This window comes from the organism of the source record quoted next, unplaced genomic scaffold (genome assembly GCF_019419815.1).
Source record: "Pyrus x bretschneideri cultivar Hongxiangsu unplaced genomic scaffold, Pyrus_bretschneideri_v1 Contig21, whole genome shotgun sequence".
Classification (NCBI taxonomy): Eukaryota; Viridiplantae; Streptophyta; class Magnoliopsida; order Rosales; family Rosaceae; genus Pyrus; species Pyrus x bretschneideri.
This window is the reverse complement of record NW_025999513.1, coordinates 3,117,138-3,142,939: the sequence shown is the minus strand read 5'-3', so window position 1 is coordinate 3,142,939 and position 25,802 is coordinate 3,117,138. Positions and strand designations below refer to the sequence as shown.

The window sequence follows — 25,802 nt, the reverse complement described above, 5'->3', positions numbered from 1 at the left end:
AGGGATGAAAGATGAGCATCCAAACTTAAAAGGGAAATAAAACTAGAAATTTGAAAAAAAAAAAAAAAAAAGCGCCATTTTTTTACTATTAAACCGCCAAAATTTTCACAACTGGCGCGACGTACGTATACAATTTGACGTCACGCAAAGTGGTTTTGCGCGACGATCACATTAAGGCGTCGCGCAAAGTTTTTTTTTTTTTTAATTATTATAAAAATTACTGAAAATGTGACATATTTTAAATTGAAGATCGAATTCATTCATTGTATTCATATAGGGTCAAGGAGTGTAGTTATAAAAAATTATCAAAATCGGAGCTAAAATAACCGTTAAATCGTGATTTTTCGTTTATAACCGTTGAAAAGCTTTGTCCCGTTACTTGATCTCTGAATGTTTTTTTTTTTTTGATTTTTTGCTGATGTGATCTCCAAGCATATACAAACCATTTTGACGGTTTGGATCGTTGAAATTAGTTTTGGAGAATTGGTAAAACGATAGATTGACTAACACTTAGAGATTATTCATACTTTCATTAAGTATAACATAATATTTTGTGGTATCCACTTGTGTACATATTTTAAATTGAAGATCGAATTCATTCATTGTATTCATATAGGGTCAAGGAGTGTAGTTATAAAAAATCATCAAAATCGGAGCTAAAATAACCGTTAAATCGTGATTTTTCGTTTATAACCGTTGAAAAGCTTTGTCCCGTTACTTGATCTCTGAATGTTTTTTTTTTGTGATTTTTTGCTGATGTGATCTCCAAGCATATACAAACCATTTTGACGGTTTGGATCGTTGAAATTAGTTTTGGAGAATTGGTAAAACGATAGATTGACTAACACTTAGAGATTATTCATACTTTCATTAAGTATAACATAATATTTTGTGGTATCCACTTGTGTACATATTTTAAATTGAAGATCGAATTCATTCATTGTATTCATATAGGGTCAAGGAGTGTAGTTATAAAAAATCATCAAAATCGGAGCTAAAATAACCGTTAAATCGTGATTTTTCGTTTATAACCGTTGAAAAGCTTTGTCCCGTTACTTGATCTCTGAATGTTTTTTTTTTGTGATTTTTTGCTGATGTGATCTCCAAGCATATACAAACCATTTTGACGGTTTGGATCGTTGAAATTAGTTTTGGAGAATTGGTAAAACGATAGATTGACTAACACTTAGAGATTATTCATACTTTCATTAAGTATAACATAATATTTTGTGGTATCCACTTGTGTACATATTTTAAATTGAAGATCGAATTCATTCATTGTATTCATATAGGGTCAAGGAGTGTAGTTATAAAAAATCATCAAAATCGGAGCTAAAATAACCGTTAAATCGTGATTTTTCGTTTATAACCGTTGAAAAGCTTTGTCCCGTTACTTGATCTCTGAATGTTTTTTTTTTGTGATTTTTTGCTGATGTGATCTCCAAGCATATACAAACCATTTTGACGGTTTGGATCGTTGAAATTAGTTTTGGAGAATTGGTAAAACGATAGATTGACTAACACTTAGAGATTATTCATACTTTCATTAAGTATAACATAATATTTTGTGGTATCCACTTGTGTACATATTTTAAATTGAAGATCGAATTCATTCATTGTATTCATATAGGGTCAAGGAGTGTAGTTATAAAAAATCATCAAAATCGGAGCTAAAATAACCGTTAAATCGTGATTTTTCGTTTATAACCGTTGAAAAGCTTTGTCCCGTTACTTGATCTCTGAATGTTTTTTTTTTGTGATTTTTTGCTGATGTGATCTCCAAGCATATACAAACCATTTTGACGGTTTGGATCGTTGAAATTAGTTTTGGAGAATTGGTAAAACGATAGATTGACTAACACTTAGAGATTATTCATACTTTCATTAAGTATAACATAATATTTTGTGGTATCCACTTGTGTACATATTTTAAATTGAAGATCGAATTCATTCATTGTATTCATATAGGGTCAAGGAGTGTAGTTATAAAAAATCATCAAAATCGGAGCTAAAATAACCGTTAAATCGTGATTTTTCGTTTATAACCGTTGAAAAGCTTTGTCCCGTTACTTGATCTCTGAATGTTTTTTTTTTTTGATTTTTTGCTGATGTGATCTCCAAGCATATACAAACCATTTTGACGGTTTGGATCGTTGAAATTAGTTTTGGAGAATTCGTATGCCATCAATCAAGTTCTCTGTGTGTGTGTGTATATATATATTTATTAAGTACATTTAAATCTATTTATTTTGTATGTATAAATTATAATTGACTGGTTCACAGAATCGTACATACATCACGTGTCACGTGTGTCATTATAAAAATAGTGAGATATTTCATGACAGTCATGTGTGTGATAAAAAGTTAATAACTTAAAAAAAAAAAAATTTCTCACCACTTCTATTAATAACTTAAAAAGTTAATATCTTAAAAATAGTGAGATATGTCATGACAGTCATGTGTGAGATATGTCATAGAGAAACAAAAAAACAGAAATTTGCCGCACCCATCATATTCCGTCTTAATTTTCTATTTAAAAGTTGTAAAGGTACCCTAAACTCCCGCACTGGTAACACGAATATTGAGCAAGGTCAATAACATCATCACTTAAAATTTTGATGATTTTTCTACTAGTGCTACAGTTTACCCTCCGTACAAAATTAGCAAGGTCAATAAGTAAAATCTTGAGTATAACCAAAAGTATATTCTCTCTATCAGATATGCCCTTGTTACGCGGTAGAGAGTCAATGACTGGGTCAACGAAATTTCCTGCCTATTTGCGGCTTAGTTACAGTAAGATCTGTGTATAATGTTTGGCCGCAATATATCTTCATGTCACACTGCATATCTCTCTCTCATTCAAGTAAGAATAAAAGTTCTACAAATCAATGACATGAAAAGTTATGGATTTTTAAACAAGGTATATCAAACTATACACCCAAAGCAAATCATTTACACAGTTGCAATTCGTAGTTCCTAATCGTTCTTCAATCCATCGGAAGCACGAAATTAGTATTCAAACGACCAACTTTCTTTCTTCAATCCCACACTTTTGCTCCTTAGAATTTATCCTTACCAATGAGCCACAACCAGTCAAGGCAAACCCCTGCAAATATGCCTCCCAAACGAAACAGAACAAGTATATTTCCCAAGGCATTTTGCTCAGGTCCCTGCAAATCAAACAACCAGAAATTAATTTTGATTTCATTTCATTAGAAACCGTGAAAACATATGTTATATTCGGAACAGGTTACGTACGTTGTAGCCTTTGGGTGCCATTGTCATGACACAGATAGTGAGATAACCATTTGTTAATCCTAAGATTGATGTCAGCAAGATCATCCACCCTTGGTCAGCGTACTTTCCTGTGAAGTAGTACGCTGGAACAAAGAGGAAACGCAATAGGATTGCAATCAGGATGCCCTTTCTGGACTCGATCTTTAGGCATTTGATGAGGGGTATGTATCGCGATATCAAATCGAGAGTCTTACCTCATGGATGAAGAGCATCGATTGTGCAGAGCACTTCTGACCACTACAAGCATATGCATCCTGATCACAGACCCATGCAACATAGTCTTCCTGCGATAAGAAATGGAAACGGATAAATCAATAACAGACGTGACTCTACAAAGAAAGAGTTGTATACTCTAGAAACATAAAATTGTCGTAAGAAACCTCATGAACGTCAGTCCCTAAAATCTTCCAGTCAAATCCTGGATCTTCCAACTTAACACGACCCTTCAGGTCACCAGCCAACTTATCTGCCACTCTTGAGCTACCAGTGAAAAGGGTCATTAGTGGATTTCCCTGTTGACATAATAGAAGTAAAATGTTCATTCAATCAACACGTCATAAGTTAGTAGTGTAACCTCTAGGAACGCAAATATGTGGATGAAAGCTATGAGCGGTCTCTTCCAGAGATTATTGCACAGTTTCAAAATAATTTATTTGCACATTGAACCAACCTCTAATAGTAGCTTGTTCATTGTCTGCCCATCAGAATTTATGAAGTCAACATCCTCTGTCGGTAGCCCACAGTAATGAAGCAGCCTCAGCATTTGCTCCATAACAATGCTTACCTACAAAAAAAATGTTGCTCACCAGTTAAATTATAACGAGCAGAGATCGCAAAGAGAAAAAAGTATCTAAAAGCTAACTATAAAGGGTTTCAAATAGATCAAACAATGGATTTAGACTCACAATGTTAGCCTAGCATACCTTACTATCAACTTTGAGGACTGGTTTGTTACCCATATAAAGTGCACCCATCAACTGAAGTACAGGAATTTGTAGTGGAAAATTTAAGGGAGTAATGATTGCAACCTGCAAAACGAGTCGTTTATCATATCCAACTATGAAAATAACAAAATTTGTTCTAAGAGCTTAAGGTTTTGGGGGTACAAACAAAAAAACCAAGTATGTTCAAAGATGATGCTTACAGGACCATAAGGCCAACGGAAACCATGACTTTGCTGTCCAAGATGATTTCCAGGCACCCCAAAAGATCTTGCAAGGAAGCGGACCTGCCACATATGTGTTAACCAAGATAGTAACGAAACTTGAAAGAGGATTTTATGTGAATTTGATTACAGCAGTGGAATTGTACTGTGCTTAAACCGAGAGTATATAAATGAAATGTTATTCTACGCCTATACCATGTGGGACAAGGTATACGAGTACAGTAACATTTCATATATACACCGAAAACATAAAGGTCAACTGCGCTGAATGTACCTGATCGCTGGAGAAATTCTCAAGAAATTTTTGAGTGACATAAACTTCACCAGAAGCCTGATGGTAACTCTTTGGAGCAACCCTTTGTATTAATCTTGTGAAGAAATCAGAAACCTGACAGCCATACAATCATAAAATTATTAACGAAACTACCATATATGTCAGAAGGTTGAACTGCATAAGTCTCAATTCAAATACAGGAAAAAGGTAAAAGAACAAGAATACTGTCTGCTGTACAATTGTTACCTTTGGCAAGGAAAGCATGTGACCTGCCTTTGCAGATATGTCCCCAAGCATAAGATACCTGAAAAAAATGGACTATCGGTTTCATTTTGCTTTCAAATTTTAAAGAATATCACTATCAAACTCTAACAGAAAAGTTGTTGAAATTATATGCCTTGATATGATATCTATTTGTGAAATCCAAGGAAACACATGATGCCTACAAATGAATGAGAATAAAGGAACAGAATGATAATAAACACAAACCTCTCTGGTGCTTTGAACGGATTGTGAAGACCATGTTTCGGGCACCTGGACAAGCTCTCCACAAACGGCTGCAATACCAGTTCAACAATTAAAAATAAAATAGTTGCGGTCATAAATAGCAAAAGATATATTTGCGGTCACTACAATCTGCAGGCATACCTGTATTCCCGTTTCATCAACTTCACAAACTCTAATGAATGGCTCCCCATTTAAAGGATCCCAAATTGTGTTCCATCTATTAGTGTTCTTCCATTTACCCTGCACTGAAAAAATACGACATTTCTTTTTTAATAGATTTCATTCCTTAAGTTTTTTTTCCCAGTCAGTTTAAATGAAGAGGTCCACACACCATTGTATTAAAAGTTAACAAAGGAAATACTATCAAAAAAGTTGATGCAAGGAAATTGTTCATGTTTTTAGTCTTCAGTTATAACTCCAAGACCAATGACTGTTCTGAGTGCAGAGCACTTCATGGGAACCAATTTCAGCTGCAAATGACACATACTGCTAAAATGTGTGAACATACCCAAGTTGAGAACTTCAGCAGGCTGTGAACCCGATATCTCTTCCACTTCTTCGGTTGCAAAGGGTACCCCATGAATAGATCTGCCATAAAATGGGGAAACCGAAACTGTAAAGATTATCGCTAGAAACGCCATTACAAGTAAGACATACAAAAATTGTCAAATTCTTCAATTATACGGCAGGAATATGGCCGCCTAAAACCAATCCCCCACCATTTTTGTTCAATCATAACAAATGCTACTACAGAAACATCATCAGATACAGATATTCCACTCTTATCATCGACAATTACACAAATTTACAAGTACAGTATGTCTTTCATGTTGTGCAGAAGCTTCAAATATGAAACCAAAGCTAATACAGCAAAATATGACAAGACAAATAATCCAAAAAGACACAAGGATTTATACTGGTTCGGCGTAAGCCTACATCCAGTTTCGAGACGGCGAGGAAATTCCACTAATATCAAAAGGAGATTACAAATAGAGTTTTAACTCTCAAACCCAAATCCCACATACAACCAATAGCTCTCACTCTCTCAAAGAAACAAATGGAGAAGAAGAAACACATATCAAAATCCTTCTCTCCCAAAAGCTACACAAGTAGCACCAACATCTTTGATTGAGTGATTACTAACAAAATGAGATTATTACAAATGGTGGGAAGGAGCAGCTCATATTCAAATGGGAGAGCCGAATGCTCTCCCTGGTTTCTCTCATCTGCCGCTCCCCCACAACCAAAGGCATAACCAAAGCCTTAATATAAAATGTTCAACTTTTTCCCATGGGAGAGCCGAATGCTCTCCCCTTGGATGCTTGTTTATGCTTTCTGCCCACTGCTCTCTGCCAAAGCACATGGGGTGCCAAGTTTCAAAGAGAAGCCGAAAGCACCACCTATAGCCAAACAAAGGAACAAACATTCAACAAACAACATGATGCTTCCTCATCATGATGTTCCTTCATTATTTTCTTCTTTCTTGCTTTCGGCTACTTTAACAAATGCAGCAGTTGCTGCCAATTAAAACAATAGGAAAACCACCCCGTGGCTTTCACATGGACCAAATAAACAAAACAACTTAAAGGGCAATTGGGTCAATAAGTGGACCACCACAATTTGGCCACCAATCCTACATTTCAGTTAAAAGCCAAATGCAAAACATTTTACAGAGGTTGATGACATGGGAACATCGATCCAATTAAAGACAAAACAAGGACGGAAATTTTCATAACTGCAGACCAAAACAAACCATCCACGATGATTAAAAAAACACACATATTTCCAGTTATCCGAGTCTACAAAAATCATCGGCATCGATGAATCAGCCTAAACAAATCAAGTTCATCATCATCCAAAAACAAACCAAAACATTCGATCACACAGAGCAAAAGATTGCGACTTTTTTGAACCACAAAGGCAGATATCAACAAAACAAGAAAACCCAAAATCCAAAATTGCATATAATCCTCAAAGCAACACCAACCCAAATATTTTTTAAACATTTACAACAAAACCCAGGAAGCAAAATCCAGTAATTCATCCAGGAAACAGAGAATCACACCTGGAGATGTTGAGTGAAGTGAACCAGCTCAAGGCTGTTTGCGGGGCTCTGGTTCTGAGTAAAACAACCATTTGTTTTGCGGGGCTCTCGTCAAGGAAAACTGGAATACATCTCTGCAAGGAACAAAACAACCATTTTAAAATTTCATGAACATTTACACCGAAAGTTGTATACATCATCAATCAGTGAAAATGAGCTGAATCCATGTCTATGAATGACAAAATTTTGAACCTTGTCAGCAAGAGCTCTAGTAAGCGCCTTCTGTCCAATTTCATCCGGCACATTTACCTCGGCCCAACCAATCCACCTTGCCTCAAACTCCTTTACACCTTTGGAAAAAATCATGCAGTACAAATTAGGTTCATAATCTTAAAATGAAAAGGATATCAACACAACTAAAAATCTTGTCCCCTGTATTAAAATGATACACACAGGAACAGACACTTCGAAAAAGGATTATCAGTATTTAAAGAAGAGTTAAAACACCACATACCCAAAAGTGCACTGACCAGACCCCCTGCACTCATCTCCAGAGACCATGAATCTTCACCTCTTCTAATTGCAGAGACAGGTAACCTGTTCGCCACAACCAACAGTCGTTGTCTGCTAGGCCTCCGGTCTTGGTTTTCGTATCCCTCATTAAGCGCCCTTGCAGCTGCAGCCCCTTCCAAGAATCGTTCAACATGGGCAGCATTTGAGTTTTCATCTTCTCTTAACTGCAACTCAGGTTCAAATGTTTCATTCAAGTTCAAGGCCTTGTTATTTTTCCTTAGCTCCCTTTCTCTCAAGAGCCGTTCAACTCGAGTTGGTGGGATGTGGGCTGAATTACCGTTGTACTTGTTCCCAGGCATATGCTCTCTCTAGTAATGAACCCTGCCTTCTAACTTTACTAACACAAGCGATCCTTGAACAACTGTGTCCTACATTTCGTTTAAAGCAAACTAAGTCATCAAACATCACCAAGAACAAAAATCTTGTCAATTTTGGATGCCAAGAGCAAAATGCATAACACACTTGGTCATAATAACATAAGAACATCTCTACAGCAGTTCATGATAATCTTGTCACAGAAACAAAAATGACAAGCAGATATACAGAAAAATTTAATAAAAATCATCCCAAGAACATGATCCGCAGTAAGAAAAATGGGGTCGACCGTTATCCCCTGGTTTTTTTAAAGTAGCAATTTAAAAACTCACATTCATAAAATCAACAGGAAAAAGGTTAAAATCAGGGGACGAGTATTTAAAATCAGAAAGCTCCTCGTTTGATAAGGTAACAAATCTTTATGTTCTTAAAATTAGAAAGCTCCTTCCCTAATGTGTTTGAACTAATATGGACGGTAATTACCTTGGAAGCGGAAGCAATGTGAGGTACCACAACAACATTTTTCAACTCGGTAAGGCCAGGCTTCATGTAAGGCTCATCCTAATGCAACTTCATTCACAAACCACTCAAATATCAGAGATAGCGTTCGAAAAAGGTTGAATACAACAAGGAATTAGGTGTGGTTTTTTTACCTCGAAGACATCCAAGCCAACTCGAAACATGCGTGTATCCTCTCGCTATCCTTTACAAGTTTATATTAATCCTCATCCGAACTACAATAATAACTCCCGCTATCCTCACTACTATCATTTTCGGATTCCCATTCGTCTTCATCTTCGTTTGCCTCTTCCAGTGCATTGTATTGAGGCAGATCACCAAGGTCAATTGATATTTCGAATTCGGGAACTCCAGGTACGTCAAACGGTTCTTGGACAATATTAGTATCCCGGAGTGTTTCTTCACCAATTTCTATCGAAGATGATAACTGTTGGTCAGCAACGTTGTCGTCATTGTCATCATGATCTACTTCTGGAATATCATATAGCCCTCTTCGATCAATCTTCTGAACAACTTTCCAACCATTGCCGGCTTTAGGGTCGTCTACATAGAATATTTGTTTCGCCATTGTTGCCAAAATGTATGGGTCTTCATCGTACCAATGTCTCGTAGTGTTTACTGATAGTAGACCATGGTCTCGCTTAACACTTGTTCGGTTATGTGGGTTTGTATCAAACCAAAGACACTTAAATAGTATCACTTGACACCTGTCTTTGTAAAGCAATTGTACTACAGTAGTTAGTTTGCCATAAAAATCAATGTCTTCACTGTCGCCCGCACCCGGGACATGAACACCACTATTTTGAGTGGACAACTTGTCATCACGTGTTGCCCCCAAGAACTTGATCCCGTTGACATGACAACCTGAGAACAATTCAACGTGAAGCGGTCCTCTCGCCAAGTTATATAATTCTTCATCGTAAGAGGGTGAATTCAAGGCCTTCAATTTGTTCATCTAATATAACATATACAAAAAGTTAACCTGTTACTGTAACCAAATTTAAAGACGGGCATGAACAAGTTGGAAAATATGCTCAATTCAAACCACATACAACTTACATGTGTGTGAAACCAGGAAGGAAACAAGTCACGGTGCTTCTTGGCATATAAATGTGAAGGATGTTCCCGCTTCATCAATTGTTCATGCTCTTCAAGGTATGGCAAAGCATCATCACAATTGTTAAGTATGAACCAATGTGCTATCTCCATGTCCTTTTTGGTAAATGATTCACCTTTTACAGGATCGCCGAATGGTCGTGCAATTTGGGCAAAAACAGACAGTTTCTCTTTTCTGATACCACCGTCATTATTGCGTTGAGGACGATTGAAAGTTGTCTCAACATCTTCAAGATACATTGCACAAAAAGTAAGTGACTCATATGCGACCCATGCCTCCACAAGTGATCCTTCGGGCTTTGCCCTGTTTCGAACACACTTTTTCAACTCACCAAGATATCTGCACAAATAAAAGGTATGCTACAAATAATTCAAAGTGTTCGTTGATCATGAATATGTTATATATATAGACGCTTAATTAAGTACCTTTCTATTGGATACATCCATCGATAGTTCACTGGTCCGGCAAGCAATGCCTCATCTGGCAAGTGAATCATCACGTGAATCATACTTGTGAAGAAAGCTGGGGGAAATATCTGTTCGAACTTGCATAAAACGTTCACAATGTCGTCCTGCAATTGTTTAACATCCGACTTCCTCAAACACCTTGCAGTCAATTGCGAAAAAAATCTCGACAACAACACGATTGGTTTCACCACATCAAGAGGCAATAAGTGTCGAATACCAACCGGAAGAAGGCGTTGTAGTATCACATGACAGTCATGACTCTTCATGTTTGAAAATTTACACCCCCTCATGTTCACGCAACGTGAGATATTAGAAGCATACCCATCTGGAAACTTTACAGAAGAAATAAAGTTGAAAAACTCTTTTTTCCCATTCGGCTTAACTGTAAAAAAAGGATGGCCTTTCTTCAATGTACCACCAACTTTCTTCATCCACAAGGATGACCTAATGCCCATTCGTTCCAAATCGAGGCGAGCTTCGATCGTGTCCTTCGTTTTTCCTTCAATGTCTAGAATTGTCCCGACCAAAGTATCAAACACATTTTTCTCAATATGCATAACATCGAGGTTGTGTCTCATTTTTAACTTTGACCAGTACGGGAGCTCAAATAACATACTCTTGTGCGTCCAGTTGAGATGTGTAGTTGGTCTAGGCTTACTGACCCCTTTGCCGAAATGACCAAATTCCAAACAGTTTAATTGATCCAAAATCTCATCTCCGGACCATTCTCTTGGTCTTGGCCGAGTCTCTTTTGTGCCATGGAAAGCTTTATCATTCTGACGCCACTCGTTGTCCCAAGGAAGCCATCTACGATGACCAAGATAACAAACTTTTCTTGCATGCCAAGAAGATGTTACGTTCTCCTTGCATATTGGACATGCCAAATAACCCTTAGTCATCCACCCAGAAACCATTGCATATGCGGGAAAATCGTTTACTGTCCACATCACTGCCGCTCGCATGGTAAACATCTGCCCAGTATACTTATCGTACGTACAAACACCGTTTTCCCATAAATCTTTTAGCTCATCAACCAACGGCCGCAAATAAACATCAATGGACTTTCCTGGATCTTCAGTAATTAATAGAGTCAACATCATGTATTCTTTTTTCATGCACTTCCAAGGCGGCAGATTATAAGGAAATACGACAACCGGCCAAGTGCTGTGGGTTTGATTTAAAACCCCGAACGGATTAAATCCGTCAGTGGCAAGTCCTAATCTGACGTTGCGCGGGTCAGCTGCAAAATCAGGGTACATCCGATCGAATGCTTTCCATGCCTCTCCATCTGCAGGATGCCTCATAACATCATCATTTACTCGTCCTTCTTTATGCCATCTCATGTCGGTTGCGGTATGCATCGACATGTACAATCGCTGTAACCTAGGCTTCAATGGAAGATAACGCATTACTTTTTGTGGAATCTTGGTCTTTCTATTCTGTGATGTCATTTTAAACCTCGGCTCATTGCAGACAGGGCATTTATCCAATTGTTTGTTCTCTTTATAAAACAATATACAATTATTTACACATGCGTGAATTTTTTCATACCCCAATCCGAGACCCTTCAACACTTTTTGGGCACTTTTATGATCTTCAGGTAAACAATTCTCCTTTGGAAGCATCCTCTTCATAACTCCCAAAAAATAATCAAAACACTTGTTTGACAAACGAAACTTGATCTTGCCATGCATCAACTCCACAATTGCTGTGAGCACCGAAAAGTTCTCGCAACCCGGATATAATTCTTGCTTCGCATTTTTCAATAGTTTTTCATAGTTTTTGAATGCCTCACTATCCATGGTTGGACAACCGTCATCTCCCCCTTCCTGATTGGTGTTACTCGAGGCATATGGATAAACGTCATTTAGAATATTCATAACTTGTTCATTAGGATCCACATTAGATTCAACAGTTTCCACTCGTGTCACGTATGAAGACGAAGCTTGGTCTAATCGTTCTCCATGATGATACCAAGTAGTATACGTCTCTATCATCCCATTTCTTACTAAATGAAATCGAACATTCGAGAATGTCTCCCACATTGAGTTGTTACACCTCCTACACGGACATCGGATATGAGTTGAACCTATGTTATGAGTAGTTGCGAATTCAATGAACTTTTCTATTCCATCCAAGTACTCAACATCACATCTATTATGATTATGTATCCACTGTCTGTCCATTTTGTCTGCAATCCCAATAAAAGGACAAGAATTACAACAAATTCAACTATTGTCTTGTCACCTTATTCCTCCGGTAAGGTCTCTATCCCATTCAAGAATGCACAGTTATGTGCCGTAATTTACGATTCCAATGGATTAAATTTCGACATGGGTTAATTTTGGCAGCATCTCCTTATAGTTCTTCAAGTGCACGCCGTAGATACATAATATCCACCGTGTACTCGAAGAACATCAGGAAATGTTACCAAAATTTCCATTATCGAAACCTAATCCATGAACCGCAAATTACAACACATAACTATGCATTCCCAAACTGTCCAAAAAATGGGACAATTCAAGAATTAATTGGACCGCAGTCATGCTTTCGCATCCATGCACGAAATCCAACTAATTCTCAAACGGGAAACTAAGCTTTTCTTGAAAAAAAAAATTGTACGAAGTTAAGTAATATTAACTTCGTACAACACAAAACAATTTTGCAGGTGATGTACAAAAATATGTGCATACAAATAAACTAAATCACAATAATTACTAAAACTAAATAAAATAAAATAAAATAATAAAAATTAATATAGCGAAGAAAATAAAGTGATTTACGTACACTGTGACATCTCAAATCTGAATTGCGGCCAAACCTACAACTCCTTCACCACCCACAACTAACAGTCGTTGGCTGTAGAGATAAGATGCAATAACAAAAGGATGCAAAATTGTTAATGACAGCTTCCACCGAGATAAGATACAATAATCAAATCCCTACACCAAAATAATATAAAGCTTCAGCTGCCTCTCAATCCATGTTTCGTAAAGACACATCATCAAAAATAAATGTCATACTTTCTTTTATACCTTTTACCTAAAAAATGCTGGGAAGATGGTAGCGGGGTTTGGACACAAAAGTTCAACATCTCTAGTATAGTGAAACAAATTTCATTACTGAAAGAAACATTTACCCCCATGTGAAAACGATAACAGCTTTTGCAATCGAAAAAAAGAAAGAAAATGACAATGGCTTCCTGATGACAACATCTTTAACAAAAGATTCATGATACATCAAAGGAAGGAAGTTAATATCCGAGATAACATACCCCTTAGCTTTCCTAGCAGTACTTACGAGGGCTCGCCAAGCAGTTAGAGAAGCAAAAGGAATGGCACTAGCTTCCTAGAATCACATAGTAAGATAAAGCCAAATTGAGTTGCCACACAGCAATAACAGGAATGAGAAGTTAAAAACTCTCATCTACATAACATCTCACCATGAATTCCTAACATCTCACCATTGTTCTCAATTCTTTCATGAATTCCTAATAATAGAAATCATGAAAGAATTGATAATAATGGGTGTAGAAACAGAAAAAAAAAAAATCAACAAAGGATTCGATATTTCCTCTTATTGCTATATGTCCATTTCCACAAAGCAACGTGCTGCTTAATAATTGTAGCTTGATTAGCTCTAAGTTCCATTTCATATCAAGTAGTTTTTACTCCAGTTCATCCAACCAATCTAAGCTAAAAAAAACTGTTTTTTCTTCTTTTTCAGCTAAGCAAGGTGGAAAATTCAAATTACAAATGAATTAATAAAAAATTTAAGCTCCAAATGTACATTATTCAGACAAATGAACACAATCATACCACTAACACACTCAGAAGCATCATTACATTATAAAAGCAGCTAAATAACTAGAAAAGTATGCGTGCGCGTGTGTGTGTGTGTGTGATTTCAGATGATGATGTTTATGTGTCCGATTGCGGACTGCAAGACTTTTCATTAATGCCATTGTTGGATGCCCTGCATGCCAATAAAACATTTGCAATGGTAGACCTTTCTCACAATGAGTTAGGTACTACTAATAGCATGTGATTTCTAGCCTACGCTTATTTAGATTCAAAAGTGTTGCTTCTGGACTAGAAAGTATTTAGCAGCCTTTCTGTTAAACATTCTTCACTTACTAAAACATTTACTAAAACATTTTCCCAGGAATTGTGGGCAGTATTAACTGTTTAGTGGCCTCATTGTTTCCCAGGAAATGGTACAATGAACAAACTGCAACAAGAATCACTTCATCATGCCAAAAATATGCTGGAATTGACGTTGGATCTCCGCTTCAACCGAGTTGGTGCAACTTATTTGGTTCAGGTATCTAACTAACATTGCAAAAAATTTCATGTTAAAGCTTAAGCTGACTTCTTTGAATGATTCATATACATGTTTTCCCATGTATTAAGTTTATGCAAGAAAGACTGTAAGCAAGGGTGAACTTTGACTCTCTCCGCCGAATGTTTGTTGCCAGATGGCTTTATACAATTATACACAAATTTACAAATGAATGGTAGTGTACCTTAAGAGCTAGAGTAATTACTACAAGCTCCTATATGGAAACAAACTCAACAAAGCCCAAAGACTGGGATTGGTTACATGACTGTTTCACAAACACCTTGGGGTACTCAAGAGTCAAAATGAACTTTCTTTCATATAAGCCTCTAATATAAATCCTCGCCCACAATATAAATTTCAATCAATTCATTTGGAATTTTTTCTTCTTCTCTCGGTTGTGAACCCCTTGAGAACCATTAGGACACATGGTATTACATGGGACTATTGAACTTTTCAGATGAATAAAATAATTCTTAAATATTTTAAAATCATAGCAAGATATCATAAACCATGTAAATTGTGATGACGATGATAGTAAATAATTGCAGCAGTTTATAAAAGTGAAGGGAAACTTGAATTGAACTAAAATGTGCATTGTGACCAATTACTATCCTTAAGGTTCTTAATGACAATTACTTAATGCGAAAATTAAAGGGCCTAGAAACACAGTGTTTAACTCAAGCCCTCTAGCATTGACTCTATTAAGTCTGAGAAACAAGCTGGTTCTGGTTTGGAAAACTACTAATCATGAACATTTCAAATAAGGATGATTCTAGAGAATAATACTAGGAAAACTGGTGTATTGCTGTCTATTTAAACACCTATGTACTCTACTGATGAACTATGAAAAGATGATATTCCTCTTATTTTCTGGAATTTATTTTTAATATGTTGATCCTAAGTATACTCTCCACACGGACCACACCCTACAACAAAACCTACAACTTCATCATGTGGAAATGCATTTTGAAATTTCTGTTTCAAAACTATGAGAATATTAGCAGGCAGCAGCCACCACCCACTCCGCCCACCACCACCCCCCCCCCCCCCCCCCCAAAAAAAAAAGAAAGAAACACACAAAACCCCCAACAAAGAGGATACAACATGAAAAATGGATCCTACATACAATATTTTGCAACACTTACTTGTAGCGCTTATATGCTAAACCCTTAAAAGCTGCTCGAGCATCAGCAGGTTCAAGAAAAACAACCTGAACATTAATAATTCAAGAAAAGAATTAGTAGAGAATCACTCTTTAACAACACAACATCATAGTAGACTAATATGATCAGTAATCTAGAAGTTTCTTCCTCTCTGCAGTATCAAAAGAGTGGGAGAATAAAAGTACATAATATGGCAAGTTGTCAATCAAAATTATTAGACTGCAATAATAAATGAAACAGAGCATTAAAAGCAATGTGAGCTAATTACTGACAGGTGTTTATAATCATCCCAGAGACCTCCCTAACAGCATATAATACCAACAAGATTTGTCACCACCATGTCCTTCCAAGTTCCAACCAAAGAAAAAAGCAGTATGTAAATGAGTTTTTACAGTTCTAGAGAAATATAACTAATTGTGCAAACCACATGTGTGTGTGTGTGTGTGTATTGCTACAAATTTTCAAGTTATATTGCTACAAATGAACACAATCATTACATTATATTGCTATAAATTTTTAAGTTTTGTTGGAATTGGAGGAACAAAACAGAGAGAGGAGCAAGCAATAAAATCATCATTTCCCTCATTTTCTCCGCAAACAAATAGAACTTAGAAATGGGATCAATCTAAAAACAAGGTGAAATTTGACTCACTTTGATATCAACGGGATTGATTGGAGAAGGTTTTGAAGAGAGATGGAGGAGGGAGGTAGCTGCTGCAACTGGGTTTGCAGTTTCTGCCTCCCAAACTGATTAAGTGGAGTAAGAAAAGTCGTTGACTTTGCGCGACGCACTTGCACATGCGTCGCGCAAAACACCTTTGCGCGACGCACTTGCACATGCGTCGCGCAAAACACCTTTGCGCGACGCATGTTTGAGCGACGCACTTGCATATGCGTCGCGCAAAACACCTTTGCGCGACACATGTTCACATGCGTCGCGCAAAGTTGGCAAAAAAGCGGCAAAACATTCTTTGTTTGGCGCCAAGATATTGCGCGACGTTTTGTACGTCGCGCAAACGGCATTTGCGCGACGGTACTTTGCGCGACGAAGGCTGGCGTCGTGCAAAGTGTTTTGCGTGACCCACAAGTTCCTGAGTCGCGCAAAGGCTGTTTGCGCGACGCTTTGTCTTTTAGGTCGCGCAAACATGCTTTGCGCGACGAAATTTGGTGCGTCGCGCAAGATTCCGTCGCGCAAACATTTTTTTTTACTAGTGACGACGTCGTGGGTCTTGGTTGTTAAAGGACCTTTTTTTTTCTCACTCAAGTTACATAACATTATTTGTTTACTCTTGGCAAGTTACATAAAATAATTTGTTCACTCTTGACTTGAATTATTTGTTTACCTCTTGGCATGTTACATAAAATGAAAAAATTCTTTGTTTACTTTTGGCAATTGCATAAAGTTATTCGTTTACTCTTGGCATATTTCATACAATTATCCCTTTACTCTTAACATAAAATTATTTGTTTACTTTGGCATATTACATATAAATATTCGTTTACTCTTGGCATGTTACATTTTTTTTTTTTACTCTTGGCACGTGACATAAAATTATTTGTTTACTCTTGGGCATGTTATATAAAATGACAAAATTATTTATTTACTCTTGCAAGTTACATAAAATTATTTGTTTACTCTTGGCATATTACATACAATTATTCATTTACTCTTGGCAAGTTACATTAAATTATTCTTTTACTCTTGGCAAGTTACATTAAATTATTCGTTTACTCTTGGCAAGTTACATACAATTATTCGGTTACTCTTGGCATGTTACATAAAGTTATTTGTTTACTCTTGGCATGTTACTAAAAAATTTTGTTAATTCTTGGCAAGTTAAATTAAATTGAAGAACATTATTTGTTTACTCTTGACAAATTAAACAACATTGTTTACGTTTGGCAAATTAATACGTAGCTACCAATCAAGCACATAAAATTATTACAATATGTATTTAGTGTCTCAGCAAAATATGATAGGGTTTTTTTTTTTTTTTTTTTTTTTTTTTTATAAATAAGAAAACAACCATATATATTGATTACACAAGGAAGAAGCTAGGCCCGCCCGTCCTTCCTACGATCACGAACTAAGAAAACATAATTAATAATTGTGTAGATTTTTCGATGTACAAAGAAAAACAAAACTCTAGAAAGAGAAACCCTAAAATAACCGTGGCTTAATTGATCAACTCTAAGAGCAGGGATAACAAACGGGGAAATAGTTTGATCCACACATGAGCTTCATTCGATGACCTAGGTAGGTTGAAGCATCCACAGGACAAAGTTAGCTTCACCAAAAGTATGAGACGAGAGAAGCGTATACGGTTGAAATGATAAGCTAAAAACTCGACATCCTGAATAATGGTATTAATTCCCAAGGAAGTGTGCATTTTCCTTTAACACAAATAACCAGTTAAGAGTCACCTTCCACCAATTTGAATGTCTTATGGCCAGCCAGAGACGAGCCTGAATATATAAGACCATCACGGAGCGAAATAGTACTATCATTAGCTTGGTGGTGATGAGTGCTTGCAATTACAGGAAGGTGAATTAGCATGAAGGGGGGAAGGACAAGAACTACTCCGAATAGCTTTGGCAAAGGAGCAATGCAAAAACAAAATTAATGATCTACATCTTCGTCATGCAAAAAGATACACAAGGGAATTGAATTTTCAATTACGGTCTTTAGTTCTAAGTCTTCCTCTAGCAAATAATTGTGCAATTACAATCATCAAGTAAAGAATCTAAAAGAAAATCTTGAGGTTATTTGAACCAAAGTTGCTCTGCATCAAGAGACATTCCCAACTAAACCAAATCGTGAGAATTTTTTTAAATGGGAGTGATTTTCGATCACTCTTTTTAGCTTCCCAAATACTCCTCTTTATTTTATGATCATCGCATTGAATAAATCAAACAGAATCAATGACCAAGATTAAACTGGGGTGTGCAAGAGGTGAAAAAAAGTGTATGAAAATCACTTCCCACTTTTAAAAAATTGAATCGCCAACTTTTATCATAACAAGGTTCCACACCTGAGAGTGCTCTTGATTAGTCAATATGTCAAATCATGCTATGTTCATGTAAATCTATATTAAAAAGTTGAGATAAAGTTAGTGGTCGTAGTAGCATTACTGTTATCTACAAGATATCATAGTAGCATTACTGCTAGTGTTCTAAAAATCGGCCTAGGCGGCCGCCTAGGCGCTAGGCATTGTTATGTTGATGCGATTAGGCATGAAGCGTTGAGGAAAATTGGGGAGCTGTTAGGCTCCAACCTAGGCGCTTCTAGGTGGTTTGGGCGGTCTAGGCGTAGTGAAATGGTTTCCTGGAAAGAAAGTCCAAAAAGAACCCAGAATCACAAAAACTTTCCCATCGCTTCAACTGCCTTTCTATGAACTCCATCTCCAAGAGGAACTTACAATGTAAAACAAAAGAAGAGGAGAAAAAAAAAAAAATATAACAAGAATTTATAGAGGGAAAACGGAAAAAAAAGAAGAAAAGAAGGGAATGTAAAGAAGATAAGAAGACGGGGAAAAGAAAAGAACTTAAAAGAAATCAAGATTTTCCAATTTTCAAGGAGTTAAAGTGGTCTCCTTCGTTTGGAAATCTCTTGGGTGATGTGAGGGCTTGATCCTAATAGAGGCCCCTTTTAAAAATTATAATAATTTTAGCCGTTAGATCAAATTTCAAGAGTCCGGATCACTTGATCCGCGAACTTTGGTGAAAGGGAGGGGCCACACTCGGGCTTTATGAAATGGGAAAGGAGAAGAATTTTATCGTTTTTATGAACCACTAACCCACTACGTGGATATTTACTTTATTATTTTTAAATTAAATACTAATCATTCAAAATGTCTTAAATTATTACTTTATTTCTAATTTTTTTTTTTTTTGCCAAAAGGTAGATTTTGTTTAATTAGTCACCGATGAAATTTGAACACACGCGCCTTTCCACCACTGTGGTAAAGAGCCGTGTGCTTATTACTTTATTTCTATAACTTAAATTAACTTTTTATAATACAGATTAAATTTTCTTAAAACCGCCTAAACGCCTAGGCGCTAGGTCCCAACTAGCGCCTAACGTTTTTTACAATCTTATTGTTATCTACCAGATATGCGGCATATGCTGTATGCGTACCGCAATAATTTTTTAGTAATTTTTTTTAAATGGTTAGAAAAATTTTTATTTATATCACCAATAATCTCTACACGAGCAATGACCATCTCTAAAGCGATGAAAGCAATTGTTATCTCTCACAATAATTTCTCTACCTACAATGCCAGAAACGAACTTAATTGCACCATGGAAATCCCCACAGATCCTAAGGTTCTTTGTGATCCTTATAGGCACCCTGGGAGGGATGGATATGAGTCCAAACGCAAGCGCAATCTTCTCTCTGTGGTACCAAACTTCTGATACTTTTTCTTTCTCTAAATCAAACAGCGCAAAATTGGTGTCGGCGATGTACCCAGCTTCGTCCATTTTCCTCCACAACTTGGTTAGCATTGCCTGAATCTCCAAATTCCTTTCGTGGGAGGTGTCCTTTGCTTGGAAGACATAGACTGCATTCTTGACTGCGATCCAACTGTAGCCTGCACCCTTTTTTATCCCCACATCCTTCATTTTTTTTCTCACAAGCGTTGCTTCTTCCCACCTGCTTTGATTCATTGCCAAATACAAATCAATTTGTCTAAAGAAAAAGGGCAATAAACGCCACAAAGTGTGTAGGATTCTATTGCAATGGAAGTTTTAGTACCTTCCAGCAGCTGCAAACATGTTAGAAATCACCGCATTGTTGCCAGAGTGACAGAGTCTTTAGGATCGAGTTCAAATAACTTGTCAGCTGCAATCTTCCCCAATTCTGGCTTCCTATACATTTTACAACCCCCTAGGAGCCCCGTAAATGGAAACCGTTGGACAAATTGGCATCTTTGGAATAAACTCATAAGCTCGCTCTACCACACCAGCTCGGCCTTGCAAGTCCACAACAAGTATAATGCTCTGCCCCTGGTTCAATTCCATACTTAGCTTTCATTGACTCAAAAAATCTGCATCCCCATTTGCACGGTCCCTGCTCTGCTACATGCTGATAATACACAGACCAATGAAACATAATTTGGTTTAACCTCATGACTTCAGGCGCACATTTCCTCGAACAATGCCAAAGCCATGTCAGCATGTCCTTGATGCGCATATGCACCTACCATTGCATTCCAAGTGATCAAGTTCCACAAAGGCATCTCATCAAAGGCACGCTCGGCATCTTCTATGCTCTCATATTTTCCATACATGTCAACAAGTGCGCTCCCAACAAATACATTTCCCTCCACACACGCTTTCACTGCAACTGCGTGAACTGACCTACCCTGTTCAATCCACGCAACCCCAGCACAAGCGCTTAGAACACTCGAAACCATGAAGTCAGTTGGCTTAACGCCTTATTCCCTTGCCCGCGAAAATAACTCGCATGCCTTCTCCTCCTCATCATTCTGCACACAAGCAGCCACCATAGAGCACCAAGAAACAACGTTCCGCTGACCAATTCGATCAAAAACCATCATTGAACACCCAAACTCCTGTCACTTCCCGTAAAAGTCAACAAGCCCATTTAAAATTGACACATCTTTTCCAAAACCACATCGCATAACAAAACCATGAAACTGTCTCCCGAGCTCCAAATTCAACATATCTGAGCATGCATTGAGAAACGCACAGAACATAATCGAATTAGACTCCCCGTCCGCCCACAGAAACTCAATAAACTTGTAAACTGCACTTAGGGGCTGCCTATCAAGCACAGCATTCTGATCATGCGGGCATGCGCCACCCGACTGAGCAGAGGTGAATGAGTCGACACAGCGGATTCGACCAGGGAGGCGACCGAGTTGGGAGTGAGGGATGGCATTATTGGTATTTACGGTCATGGTTGAGGGGTAGGTAGGGAAATTAGGAGAGCATGAAGTGCGTTTGTGAAATTTTTTCACTGGGTTTTTTGAACGAAGTGAATTGTTGCCGCGGCTGTGCGTTCAGTTCAGTTAAGTCAGTGAGTTTGGGTTTGGTGGCAGCGCGGCGGGAGAAGTTACGAACTAGTTACGTTTAAAAGCATGTGGGTCTGCCATGTCTATTGGTATTTTTTTTTTTTTCGTAAGCAAGGGGTTTTAGATTCAAACCACATTATTACTTGCTCATTGTAATGTTAAACCCACCTCTCACCTTTAGTGTTAATAATACAATTTATTAGGGAAAAAAAAAACCATGTGGGTTTGGATTTTCTAAGAACATCTCCAATGTGTCCAACTACCACATGAGGATTCATTTAGGCAAGGGTGGAGCCAAGTACAAGGCTCCCTTAGGCTATAGCATAGGGAGAGTTTGGTTCTTTAAGTTTAAAAATATTAATTTTTAGGTTAGTTTATAATTTTTAATTGTCATATTTCACTTAACAAGTGAAATTTTTTATTAGTAAGATTGTTTTTAAGAATAATAAAAACTAATAAATGTTAAATAAACTCATCACTTTAACCAATATTATATTTAATAGTAATAAATTAAAACTTCCATATCACAAATGGTTCATTGTTTTATTCACTTGAAAGCTTTGAAGGCTAGAAACCTAGAAAACATAATATAAAATTCTCGCTTCAAATTACTACATTCAAGTTTTTACTACGAACTATTATTAGCACTCCAAAAATTTCATTTTACACTCCACGCAAGTATATTTTTCTTTCTAATTATAGAAAGTTTGGAGTGCCAAATGAGATTTTAGGAGTGCTAATGACAATTCTCTTTACCATTATATAACTTTATGTAGGCAACATAGAATTAAAAATTTGATTTCGTAGTAATAATTTTAGTTTAGCACACTCACCGAATAATTTCTAGCTACACCGTTGCATTTAGGGACTTGAAGAAATGTTGCCTCTAATAGATGAGTCTATAGAGCATCCCCAGCAACTCTCAACCGAAAAAAATCATCTCCACCGGTCCCAAAATGAGAGGGTGATTGGGCCAAGGGCATCGGCCCTTTCACTTGCCTCCGCAACTTCCACCTAGGCATTGCACCCGTTTGCTCACAATGGGGCCAACCAATGTACATAGTCCAGTGCCCTTGCAGACGCTTAGATTTCCAACTGTTCTTTCATATGGACTATTGAATTTCCAACATTAAAAAGATTGAAATATAAATAGAGATAAGGAAATCTCAACATTTCAACCAAAATCATAGAGTATTTAAACCGGAATTTCAAAAAATCCAATGAGATTCGAAAGAATCTTGGTCAAAAATTTGTCGGGGGACGATGACCCATGGGCAAGGTTTAGCTGCATGCCAACCTGCAAAGGTGGAGACGCCATAAAAGGCGTCGGGGTTCTGGGGTTTAAACTTGGAGCCCTTGGCTTTGGCTTGTGGTCTCTCGATATGGTGCAGCCACGTAGGTTGCAGGCCTAGTGCTAGTGGCTCGACGCGATGTGGCTAGAAAGCAGAAAGCAGAAAGCAGTTGCTAGCAGTATGGTAGCGATAGGATGGGTTTCTTGGAATCCTAATTTTTATTTTATTTTTTCAATTTCCAGATTATAGATTAATATAATTTCATGCATATTCAACATATAATTCAATGCTTGCACAAGAATTTGATACAATTCATGGCAATATCAATTGACATAATTCAATAATTATGGATATAATACATACACAATTTATGTAGAATCTAAAATTCGAAAAATATAAAGTTGGGTCATGCATTATAGTGAATGTTTACACTATCAAAGCTGCAAAAATATCAAGATAAAAACCTTTGTTTTTGAAGAACTTGATTGCGTGATGATATTGATGAATTGGTTTGATGCAGAAAACTTTCACGTCAGATTCCCAAGCGCAGCAGTAGGAGGATGTGTTATTCCGCCTACACAGTGCCTTTATTTATAGTAATAAGGGAGGGAAGAATCCTTCTTCTCTAAAGAATATAAGTCCTACTAGGGAAGAATAATTAATATCAAATCTAATCTAGGGTTTACACAGTCACACTTTAAAACAATGTTTATAACAATTTAGCCTTTCTAGATGGAATTCCAAACAAACCCTTAAAGTTATAAATATTTTTTTTATCAAGGGTAACATACATTACCAACAACAAATTTTACAACACAGAGGACCAAATTTTACAACAAAAAGGACCAAACACAAAAAACACAAACCAACAACAGTGGTCCGACCAAAAGTTAAGACCGAAAGAAATGAAAACTCAAAACAGCTTGTTCCGCTGCATCCTCCGCCATAACCACCGCTGCAATCACCAAAACAGCAGCCATGCATGTCGATCTACACAAATTCTTGCCCCTAATTAAGTCTCGCCTCATCGATACCAACATCCAATCCCAAGCTTTACTCCTGGTATAGCTACATACAACTTCATTGGCCACTTCATCAACCTAATTGTTTACATCATTGTGAATTAACTTTTGTTTTCTAATGTAGCACATAATTGATCCGTTTTTTGCTAAAATATATGCTAGTTTGATGACACGTCAACTACCATATGCCCTATGGGCGAAAAATAAGAATTTTACTTGAGAACACCCTAACCTTGGGGTGCCGTTACAATGTCCTATGGTAGTAGATGCCTCAGAATTATAACAATGTGATTTATCTTTTATGTAGCAGTTAGATAATTTTACATATAAAACTTTACATTATATATATATAGCGAGGGCAGTCTTACTTTATAATCACAACTCCTTTGCCCGGGGGTCGGAGTGGAGGCTCACCAAGCCATCGAGTCTGCAGTCTGTTTGCGCAACAGATTCACTGAGGAGCCAAAGAAGTTGGTTTTTTATTTTTAAATGAGTGTATAGATAAGGTTTGTGAACATAGTTTAGGTAATAAATTTGGGTTTAAAAAGACATTGATAGTTTAATTAAAAATATATAGGTGAAAGTTGGGTGTAGAAAGAAACTTTTGTGGGTACAAATAAAAGTTTGCTTATTTCTATGCACTATTTTATGCTTTACATGGCATACACTAATATGGTGACTTAATTCATATGATATAACTGGAGTTTAATTAGAGTCCAAATATTGATAACTGCTCACATGTTATAATTTGAATAAATGATGTGAGTGTCATTTTAAATTGTTAAAGTGTATAAGTGACAACACGTAATAAATTTGACAAACAAGAAGGTTTTCGAAAAATGAATAGAGTTAGTCAATCTTGTCATTTTCTCTTTATAAATTGTTGAATAATATTTAAATACTCGTTAGTGAATACTTTATATACTTAATTTTTAAATTTGGCCCGATGATATACTAACATATAATGTTTTATTGTTGTAAAATGATATTGCATATGTTATTTAATTTTTCTTCAACGTTGAAAATAAGAAACACGTGTCATCATTTAATTTTTCAACACTAAATTGTTGTCACATCTCTTAAACTTTCACAAAGGAGATCATACAGAGTTTCGGTTTGGCCTAATTGAAAAGAAAAGCTAATTAGTTAGCATAATACAACGCACATATCATCAGATTTGGACATATCAATTAATTAATTAACCAGGCTGGTTAAGGCCAACTCATGCTCACAAACAAATTTCCTTATTTAAATAAAAATCGACTTAATAAGCTCTGTATTATTATAAAGCTTCACACATGAAAAAACCATGTGGGTAATATGCTCACTAAGGCCTCAGACAAAAAAATGCCAAACTATGTATAAGTTGTTCCGTTTCCGACATCTCACACTTTTTCCGGGTCTCTCTTTTCACTCCACGCATTTCGCTCTCTCTCTCTCACTTTCTCTCTCAAAACTCCATTACAAGCCTCTTCCTTTTTTTCTCTCTTTGCACTCCTCGATCATCGTCCACATAAAGAGAGAAAGTTTTGTTAGGTTATTTTGATCGAGCAGGGTGGAGACGACCTAGTACTTAAGCCATGGGATCCATCAACGGTGGACGTGTGATAACAACTTCATCATCATCTATCGTAGAAAGGTCCCATGACCTTGATCGTTTGAGAGAA

At 36.8% G+C, this 25,802-nt stretch overlaps 3 protein-coding genes across 3 annotated transcripts; all 3 read right to left on the bottom strand.

Moving 5' to 3' along the window:
* Nucleotides 1-3,028: 3,028 nt before the first annotated feature.
* On the bottom strand, nucleotides 3,029-8,159 carry LOC125477292 (probable aldehyde dehydrogenase). The gene is made up of 16 exons (XM_048584247.1): nucleotides 7,802-8,159; nucleotides 7,540-7,637; nucleotides 7,309-7,421; nucleotides 6,074-6,232; nucleotides 5,752-5,834; nucleotides 5,385-5,488; nucleotides 5,226-5,293; nucleotides 4,983-5,040; nucleotides 4,737-4,850; nucleotides 4,442-4,525; nucleotides 4,221-4,325; nucleotides 3,968-4,081; nucleotides 3,678-3,809; nucleotides 3,492-3,581; nucleotides 3,259-3,380; nucleotides 3,029-3,170 (listed from the first exon to the last, which is right to left on the bottom strand). The coding sequence occupies exons 1-15, from the start codon at nucleotides 8,157-8,159 to the stop codon at nucleotides 3,339-3,341; spliced, it is 1,722 nt and encodes a 573-aa protein (XP_048440204.1). The 3' UTR covers nucleotides 3,029-3,170; nucleotides 3,259-3,338.
* Nucleotides 8,160-8,893: 734 nt separating this feature from the next.
* Nucleotides 8,894-12,275, bottom strand: LOC125477291. The gene is made up of 3 exons (XM_048584246.1): nucleotides 10,237-12,275; nucleotides 9,754-10,150; nucleotides 8,894-9,649 (listed from the first exon to the last, which is right to left on the bottom strand). Exons 1-3 carry the CDS (start codon nucleotides 12,273-12,275, stop codon nucleotides 8,894-8,896), a joined length of 3,192 nt encoding a protein of 1,063 aa, XP_048440203.1.
* Nucleotides 12,276-19,974: 7,699 nt separating this feature from the next.
* LOC103959229 (pentatricopeptide repeat-containing protein At4g14850) lies at nucleotides 19,975-21,707 on the bottom strand. Its single transcript, XM_009371576.2, is given in 6 exon segments — nucleotides 19,975-20,437; nucleotides 20,540-20,592; nucleotides 20,595-20,679; nucleotides 20,681-20,770; nucleotides 20,772-20,827; nucleotides 20,829-21,707. Coding segments are annotated over 6 exon segments (1,626 nt in total).
* Nucleotides 21,708-25,802: the final 4,095 nt, after the last annotated feature.

Coding starts and splice junctions, on each gene's coding strand:
- LOC125477292 (XM_048584247.1), bottom strand. CDS start 8,159: ATGCCTGGGAACAAGTACAACGGTAATTCAGCCCACATCCCACCAACT. Junction 6,233..7,308: donor ACTTCACTCAACATCTCCAG/GTGTGATTCTCT, acceptor TTAAAACTCTAT/TTGTAATCTCCTTTTGATAT. Junction 4,526..4,736: donor AGAATTTCTCCAGCGATCAG/GTACATTCAGCG, acceptor CATATGTGGCAG/GTCCGCTTCCTTGCAAGATC.
- LOC125477291 (XM_048584246.1), bottom strand. CDS start 12,275: ATGATAGAGACGTATACTACTTGGTATCATCATGGAGAACGATTAGAC. Junction 10,151..10,236: donor TGGATGTATCCAATAGAAAG/GTACTTAATTAA, acceptor TTATTTGTGCAG/ATATCTTGGTGAGTTGAAAA. Junction 9,650..9,753: donor CTTCCTGGTTTCACACACAT/GTAAGTTGTATG, acceptor ATGTTATATTAG/ATGAACAAATTGAAGGCCTT.